This window comes from Mus caroli, chromosome 17 (genome assembly GCF_900094665.2).
Source record: "Mus caroli chromosome 17, CAROLI_EIJ_v1.1, whole genome shotgun sequence".
Lineage (NCBI taxonomy): Eukaryota > Metazoa > Chordata > Mammalia > Rodentia > Muridae > Mus > Mus caroli.
The window spans coordinates 21984566-21993821 of NC_034586.1; the positions used below are offsets into that span (position 1 = coordinate 21984566).

A 9256-nucleotide genomic window follows, 5' to 3' on the forward strand; every position below is an offset into this window, starting at 1 on the left:
GCCCGAGGGCCCTACTCTGGTCCCAGGGCTTGGGGATACCTACCACCGTGGGCCAGCAGGAGGATGGACATGGACTTGATCCCGAGAGCCTGGCCTGGCCGCAGCAGCAGCTCTACAGAATCAAGGCAAGCGTTGGGGCCCGTTGGGTTTGGGAGTTGGGAGGACGCCCAAGGCCAAGGCTATCTACTGCTCACTCAGTGGCCGTGATTGTTTCTTCTAATGATATGAGGCTGAATGGTCTGGGTCTGGGGCTGCTAGGGAGTCCCCAGTGCCCAGAGGCCCGAGGACCTGAGGCTGCATTAGTTGGACAGACGTGAACATGAAACTTGTCCTGGGATTTGAGTGGGGCACTGTCTATATGCCAGCCCCAGACCTGAGGCTCAGTGATGGGTCTAGGAGGGGAATTTGTCATGCTCGGTCACCTTAGTAGCTATAATTCAAGTGGTTTCTTCTCTATACATAGCAATCCTGGGCCTCAGTACTGTGCCAAGTCCTCTTAAGGGACAGGTGGCAGGGTTAGGATCACCCCAGTCAGCTGGGTGGAAGATAGCCTGTGGGTTTAGAGTCTGAAGCCAGTACTACTGCTTTTGCCTGTGAGCCATGAAGAAGGGACAAGGCAACGAGGGAGAACAATGTCCAGAACAAATCATGGCAGTGGCACTGGCAGCAGCAGTATAAAAGCACGTAGATGGCAAGTGCAGATACAGCCAGGATTGGGTGGTATGGGTACCAGGAGTCCTCTGGCCAAGGTGAGGTCTGGGTGGGTGTGTACTAAGCCTAGGTCACAACCTCTTGTCTGCAAAATGGACTACCTGAGAGGTGTCAGGGGCTGATTTGACTGGTAGATGACATTCTTAAGTGCAGTAATTATTTGTGTTCACATATTTCTCCGTGGCATGTGGCTGACCGAGGGTTGAGACCTGCCAAGTAGAAAGTTGGGCATCTATGTTCCTGTGGTGGGGCAACATGGAGTTGACTCGTTGCAGTTGCAGACTTAGCAAGAGATGTCTTGCAGACATTATAATTTTTATGTGTGTATTTGTGTGGAGGGCGACCAGATACCCAGAAACTCTCTCAATAGCATCTGCGATCAGATATGGGTGGTCTGCCTTCAGTGTACTGGCCTAGGGTTCGGTGATGGCTGTGGTTGTTGAGCGCGCTCAGGGCTGTTTCCCATGGCACCTTTCGGGACGAGCAGTAGTCGTTGCCCCATTGGGCATCCTCCGCGACTACGTTTCTTTTCAGCGGCGCTCCTAGTTCACGCCCCGCTTTCACCAACGCAAGACAGTGCTTGGCTCCTGAGTACGCCGCAGCCCCGCCTTTCGCTCAAGACTCTGCCCCTTACTCTTCTCGTCCTCTGTCTCCCACCCCGCCCCATGCTAGAAGCTCCGCCCCACACCGTGGTTCTGCCTCTACACCGAGACCCAGCCTCCGCAGCAGTCCCGCCCCACACCACGGCCCCGCCCCCGCACTTCCGGGCGGCGCCGGCGGGGGCGCTCAGGCCTGGGCTTCAGGGCTCTGGGCTCAGGCTCCCGGCTCAGGGAAGCGCTTGCGGCCGCCGCCGCAGGAGCCTGCTGGGGTCGGGCTGGAGCCTGGTTCCAGAGAGGGCTGGTGAAAGTGAACAGCCGGTTTTGGCGGCGCTCTGCGGCCTGCCTTGCGCCGCCTCCGGGCCACGGGTCGCCGAGCCGCCGCCGCCGCGATGGGGGCCCCCCAGGGCCGCGCCCCCGCCGTGGCCCGCCCGCTGAGCCGCCGCTGAGCGCATGGGCCTCGCCGGGCCGGGAGCCAGGCCCGGGGCCGCGCCTCCACAGCCGCCGCGCGCTGGTGAGTAGTGGGAGCGGACGGGCGCGCTCCTGTGGCGCGGAGGCCTGCTGCCCGGGGCTGCGGGAGTAGGCCGCGCTAGGCCGGCGTACGCGGACCCGGAAGAGAGGGGCGCGCGGGTTGCGGGCGGGAGGCGTGTCGGAGCGCGGCCCCTGATGTGCGAGGTTGTGCCCGGCGCAGGGAGACCTGAGATCCAAGGGGACGTTGAGCGGAAGAGGTGGCAGGCTCCGCAGTATGAGTAGAGGCGTGGAGACTGCATGGTATGCTAGACATACGGGGAGAAGGGCTTTGGGGGGGGGGGATGCGATGTGCCAGGGACGGGACGATAGTAGGGCATGGGGAAAGCAAGGCCTGTTTGAACAGGACCAGGGACTAAGGAAAAGCAAGGATTCTAAGAATGATGTACAGGTGGGTGTGTGTCTGCTGAGTGTGGTGTTGATGGGTCTGGGACACATTTAGGATATGGGTGAGTGGGTGCTGAGAAGCTGCTGGTGCTAGACTTTGTGTGTGTCTTGCTTTGCGCCATCCCCTAGTCCTTATGAAAAAGTAAAGCAAAAGTAGGGACGAGTAAGAACAATCCAAGGAGGGCACTCTATGATGTGGTTTGGCTTGCCAGATAACCACTTGTCCTGGTGTTCATTGCCTTACTTAACGCCCCCCCCCCAAACAAAACAAATTCACCCAAAACCAAAGCCCAGAGCGAACATTTTTAGTTGGGCATAAGGATTTTTTTAGGATCATCTGAAGATAACTTGTAAAGACTTCTCAATAACTGTGTACTCCTCCCTTTTACTCCAATGCGTTCCTTTACTCACAGCCCGTTTTGGAGAACATCGAGTCTGACTTTACCTGAAAGAGGCAGTACTAGCTGGTTTCAGTTTTAGAGCCCACTTCAGGGCCAAGAAAATATAGGAAGCACAGAGATTTTGTTTGATTTTTTTTTCAGCAGTACTGACTTGTCCTACATCTCTCAGAGAAACACCGTTGCGACTTTATGTGATGGGGGACTGCACTAGATATGAAATGAGAGCCCTGACCTTTCAAGAATTTAATCAATGGCTCGTTAGTAGGCTAGTCATATTATTACTTCCACATTCAACCTAAATCATAAGCTTGGAAGCTATACTTGAGTATAAGCAGTATATACAAATACACCCAGGGCTGTGTGTTTTGACAGTGTCAAAGGGAATTGTATATATGATATCAGGCTTCTATATTACCTTTATGGAGTCACTTTCTAAGTCTTGGTTGCAGATTTGAGGCTGGGTTTGGTGCTATGGGCTTTAGATTGTTACTGAATTATCATAGCTGCTTTATGTGTTACGGTATTTCTGTGTGCCTTAAGTATCAGATGCTCTCTGTGGGAGCCCAGGGATTATTGGAAATTGGGCTGTTTTGGTGTTAGTAATTTTGGGGAATGTTTCGTGTTCAGGGACAGGTAGCCAGGAGTGCAGGCCCCTTTTTCCTGTGATGATATCCTTGATAAGAGCATAGTAGACACGATGGGCTGGTGTGTTGTTTTAGATATCCAATGTGCTTACCACATGCAGACAGAACTACCAGAAAGTGACTGAGGTTAAAGAGAGGTATAGGAGGTCTGTGAGCAGCAAACCACTGTCATAGGGCCTATGAACTTAAGAAACAGGCTGGTCCTGCTGAGGCTGAGATTATAGCTTGCCTAAGAAGTCATTAGCTGCAGAAATGTCATAATTGTGACCCATCTCTTATTTGTATATGCCTTTTCCTTGTAGCCATTAGTAATCTAGCCATCAGCATTGTTAGCAGGTAAAGTGTGTATTCTGTGAGAATGAACAAAAGATAGCTCTCATGGAAGTCAGGGCTCAGCACTGTTGAATGGTAACCAAGGACAGCCACTCCCTTTTTGGTTGTTTTTTGTTTTGTGACAGGGTCTCTTTTACCCTCTAACTCTCATGAAGCCAAGAATAACCTTGAATTTCTCATCCTCTGCCTCTACCTCCATACAGAGATGTGCATCATCATTCTCAGTTTTATGCAGTGCTGGGCAACTGGGCATGAAACCCAGGCCTCAAGCTTGCTAGGCAGCACTCTACCATCTGAGCTGCACCCCTAGCCCCATGACCTTGAATTCTTTTACTTGTTTTATTTTTGAGACAAGGTTTCTCTCTATAGTCCTAGCTGTTCTGGAACTCTGACTGCTCTGTAGATCAGGTTGGCCTTGAACTCAGAGAGATCTGTTTCCCTTTACCTCCTGAGTGTTGGGACCACTCACTGTCTGGTTGACCCTGAACTCTTGATCAGGTCTTGAATTTTTCCTCATTTTTCCAAGTGCCGAGATGAGATTATAGATTTGTGCCAATACACTGGCTTTATTTATTTATTGAGACAGTCTCTCATTTTATATATAGCCCAGGCTAGCCTTGACTCAGGATGATTCTCTTCTTGCCTCAGTCTTCTGAGCTCTGAGATGACAGGTAGGAACCACGATGCCTGTCTTTTGTTTTTAGGATATATTTTGTTCCAATTATCTGGCTGACATATGCCTCTCTCTAGCTCACTTTTAGCTGGGAACATTTGGGGCTGTGTTGCTATCTCCTCCTTGGATATGTTGAGAGGCACTGCTGGAGAGAGAGCCTGTGGGATGTAGCAGAAAGGACCAAAGATCATAGCAGAGGTTCTTATCCAAATCTGAGCAAATTTGGTCCCTTTTGCACACCCTTCACAGCAACAAAAAATAAAGTTTTTAATTTCTTAAGAGTATAGGTGGTATGGTTTCCATTTGGTCGAGCTAAACCATACTCTCTGTGTGCTTCTTTATCGAAAAGCATACTTGTATTTGTAACTGATTTTTTTCTGTATCTTTTCTGTCTTTCCAAAGTCACTATATGCTATCAGAAGGGAATCTCCTTGTAAAAGAGAAATTAGCAACCAAGTACAGCAGCCTTTTGAATCTCTAAGGTTGTCTGTGTTGTTAATGTATGGATGCCTCTGAATGTGGACTGTGTCCTTCCGTCACTGGTAGCCAGCCTGTGATCACTTGATGTCTCAGCTGTTGAGAGCTGGAAGGACATCTTGCTGTGTGGTTGCTCATGAGGCATGCCAGGTATGAAAAGTAAAAGAATAGACAGGAAAAACAGAGACTGTTATACTTGTCATATGCCTGTCTACCTGAGGATCTGTAGTGCCTCTTTGTCTCTGAGTGTCACTAGGGCAAGAGAGGTGATTGTCTTCATGTATGAGGGACCAGCTCACTGATGCTGGTGAGTGGAGACAGAGGCACCCTTCCTTTTCTCTAGCGACATTTCTTAAGCCAGGATGGGTGGTCTTCAGGCCTTACTATTGGAGGTGTCCCTTGAAGGAGAGATGTCCTCCATGACTCAGGCTTTCACTTAGTGTGAGAGGCATTCTTGTAAAAGTTCCAGAAATTGCCTTAATGATAGAGCAAAATTTGTGGCCAAATATGTCTCTGCTGGACGTCTGCATTGAGTCTCTGCTCCAAGTGGGAATGGGAGGGCATCCCTGCACATCTCAAGAGAACCTCTGGTGTTTCCATGGACCACCTTTCCTAATCCTTGTCCTCTTAATGGTTTTAACAGGAGAGATTGATTCCCTTGGGAGCTGTAAGTACTGAGGTATTAGGGTGCAGCGCTCATTGTTCACTGATGCAGAGTCCCAAAATGAATGTCCAGGAGCAGGGTTTCCCCTTGGACCTCGGAGCAAGTTTCACCGAAGATGCCCCCCGGCCCCCAGTGCCTGGAGAAGAGGGAGAACTGGTATCTACTGATTCGAGGCCTGTCAACCACAGTTTCTGCTCTGGGAAAGGTACCAGCATTAAAAGTGAGACCTCAACAGCCACCCCAAGACGTTCAGATCTGGATCTGGGATATGAGCCCGAGGGCAGTGCCTCCCCCACCCCACCATATTTGAGGTGGGCTGAGTCACTGCATTCCTTATTGGATGACCAAGATGGGATCAGCCTGTTCAGGACTTTCCTGAAGCAGGAGGGCTGTGCTGACCTGCTGGACTTCTGGTTTGCCTGCAGTGGCTTCAGGAAGCTTGAGCCCTGTGACTCAAATGAGGAAAAGAGGCTGAAGCTGGCAAGAGCCATCTACCGAAAGTACATCCTGGATAGCAATGGCATTGTGTCCAGACAAACCAAGCCAGCCACTAAGAGCTTCATAAAGGACTGTGTCATGAAGCAGCAGATCGATCCTGCCATGTTTGACCAGGCACAGACAGAAATCCAGTCCACCATGGAGGAGAATACCTACCCTTCCTTTCTTAAGTCTGACATTTATTTGGAGTACACAAGGACAGGCTCAGAGAGTCCGAAGGTCTGCAGTGACCAGAGCTCAGGGTCTGGAACAGGGAAGGGCATGTCTGGATACCTGCCCACTTTGAATGAAGATGAAGAATGGAAATGTGACCAAGATGCAGATGAGGATGATGGCCGAGACCCTCTCCCCCCCAGCAGGCTCACCCAGAAGCTGCTAATGGAGACTGCTGCCCCGAGGGCCCCCTCAAGTAGACGGTACAACGAAGGCAGAGAGCTCAGGTGAGTTCGGCACAGGGTGTCCATTTTCTATACACAGCTCAGAGACCTGGCAAAGGAGCAAGGAAAAGGTGTTGGTAACAGGTGGTCTTGTTTTTAACCCCAGCTGAAATTGCTGCTGCAGTTGCTGTTGAATTATGGTTGTAATTCCTCTTAGATACTTTCATACTTGTCTTTAGATACCTTTTTATATCTTATAGCATTGAGAATGCAACAAACAAGACTTGCCAGGTTTAATCCCACCTACTTGGGAAGCTGAGGCAGGAGAATGGAAAAATTGAGTGTCAGTCTGGGCAACTTGTAGAGATTCAAAATGAAAAGGTGTAGAGGCTTAGTAGAGCTCCTGCACAGCCTGCAGGAAACTCTAGAGTTCCCTCTTCAGTAACACGTGTACTGCTAAATACAGGGCTTTGTGAATTATAAACATATGGCTTGTGAATTATTAGAAACACGGCAGTTCTTAGAAATCATAATGTTTAAACTTTACCCTTGAGCACAAAATTATGTCTTCGTGCGTAGAAGAAGGATCTTTCTTTTTTTCCTTTTCTTTTTTTGTTTTTGTTTTTTTGTTTTGTTTTGTTTTTTTTTTTTTAGACAGGGTTTCTCTGTGTAGCCCTGGCTGTCCTGGAACTCACTTTGTAGACCAGGCTGGCCTCCAATTCAGAAATCCGCCTGCCTCTGCCTCCTGAGTGCTGGGATTAAAGGTGTGCGCCACCACTTAATAATGAGAGGGAAATACATTCAAATGCATAGAGAATTATAATTATCTTTATTTTATATTCATTTAATTTTTTTATGTGTATGTATGAATGTATGTATGTATGTGTGTGTGTGTATATGTGCACCATGTATGTGCTGCTGCCCACAGAAGTCAGAAGAGGGTGTCAGATCCCTTGAGACTGGAGTTAACACATGGTTGTGAGCTACACACAGGTGTTGGCAGTCAACCCAGGCCCTCTAGAAGAGCAACAAGTGCTCTTAACTTCTAAGTCATCACTCCAACCCTCTACCTCCACCTTGCTAATTTTTAAATCAGTATTTGGGTTCTTTCTGGAGAGTGAAACGGTAGAGGGACAGTTTCTGTGTAGTCAGTTGTTGGAGGGTTCAGAAACTCCTGATGGCTGGCTATGCTTGGAGTTCCAGAATTGGACCTTTGCCTCCATGGTGTGATTAGTGAAGGGTGCTCTGATCGTGTGTTCTGACATGTGCAGCTTGAAGAGCATCACAGCAGTGTTCTCCAGAAGGGATCATGGCTTTGAAACTGTTTCTTCGCCTTTCTCTATAAAAAACAAAGTTTTTTACACTTGTGTGTGTCTGTCCGACCGTGTGTCCATCTACCTTATATGGTGGGTTGGGGAGGCACTGTCCTCAGGCTCCTCTATGAGGCTTATGTGTGCATATGTGATAAGAGAACTATTTATAGGAGACAATCTTTTTTTTTTTTTTAAATTATATGTAAGTACACTGTAGCTGTCTTCAGATACCCCAGAAGAGGGTGTCAGATCTCATTACAGATGGTTGTGAGCCACCATGTGGTTGCTGGGATTTGAACTCAGGACCTCTGGAAGAGCAGTCAGTGCTCATAACCGCTAAGCCATCTCTCCAGCTCCTATAGGAGACATTCTTATCCTGTGAGTTCTGGGCTTGGTGACAGACCCCTTTACCTGCTAAGCTGTCTTGTCAGACCAAGCTTTACTGTTTTTTAAATTAAGTATCATCATCGTTACAGAGGCTTGGTTGGCTGGCTTGGGTGCCTATTGCACTTGTGAGCAGAGGTTGCGTTTTTTGCTTATTTCCCTAGAGCTGATGATTAGAGACTTAACTTACCATTGTTCCCGACCTGAAAACCATTTCAGTTGTTGAAGTAGTTGATGTTTAGAACTAGGATTGAGCTGGGTGTAGTGGCTCAGGGATTAAGTCAAATGGCTTCTCAAGAAAGGAGGTTCATTGAACTATAAAGAAAAGCAGTAGTCAGATGTGTTGGCGCACACCTTTAATCCTAGCACTTAGGAAAGCAGAGGCAGGTAGATCTCTGAGTTCGAAGCCAGCCTGGTTGACTGAGCTAGTTTCAGGACAGCCAGGGCTACACAAAGAAATTCTGGGGGATTGGGGGCAGTTCATACATGGACGCGGACGGACTGGGGCTGTTTTTTAAGATTTCTGTAACCACAAAGAAATCAGAATTGGTCACCTACAGAATTAACACTTCCTTATTGAAGAGACACCGATCAATATGTGCTGTTTGTATTTATTGTCATTAGCCAAGTGCTATTACTTAGCAAGATTTTAAAGGACAGTTTGGTTTGGTTTGTTTTGGAGACAGGGTCTAATGCATCCCAGGTAGACTTCAAAAATTCCCTATATAACTGAGAATCACTTGAGCTTCTGAGTCACTTGCCTCCTCCGCTAGAATTCTGGGATCACAGGCATGCACCAACAGTTTATGCAGTGCTGAAGGTTAAACCTGAAGCCGTGGATTTTGACAGATATTTGACACTATATTCTTAGCATGTTTAGTTTTTGAGACAAGAGCTCTTATACCCCTCTGATTTGCTGTGTAGCCAAGGAGGATCTTGAATTAACTCACCTTCTGTCTTCCATGTGGTGAGGTTACAGGCAATTCCATCACACCTCATTTCCAACATGTCTTTTGTTGGTATTTTTTCATGTTTTTTGTTTTCAGTGTTAATGATCCCATTCAAGACCTCATGCATTAGAGGCAAGTGCTTACCAATAATTTTTTTTTGTTTTTGTTTTTTTTTTGTTTTTGTTTTCTGAGACAGGGTTTTTCTGTATAGCCCTGGCTGTCCTGGAACTCACTTTGTAGACCAGGGTGGCCTCGAACTCAGAAATCCACCTGCCTCTGCCTCCCGAGTGCTGGGATTAAAGGTGTGTGCCACCACACCC

At 48.1% G+C, this 9256-nt stretch overlaps 1 protein-coding gene across 3 annotated transcripts in view; it reads left to right on the plus strand.

Moving 5' to 3' along the window:
- Window positions 1-9256, plus strand: part of Axin1 (axin 1) — a 61447-nt gene continuing 52191 nt past the window's right edge. For 2 of the 3 annotated variants that reach the window (XM_021149614.1, XM_021149615.1), the window contains exons 1-2: window positions 1475-1821; window positions 5394-6352. In XM_021149614.1, the coding sequence (XP_021005273.1) occupies window positions 5460-6352 (893 nt within the window). In that variant the 5' untranslated portion in view covers window positions 1475-1821; window positions 5394-5459. Of the gene's footprint in view, window positions 126-1474; window positions 1822-5393; window positions 6353-9256 lie in introns of those variants that run through there. The other variant, XM_029471409.1, reaches the window with a different exon arrangement.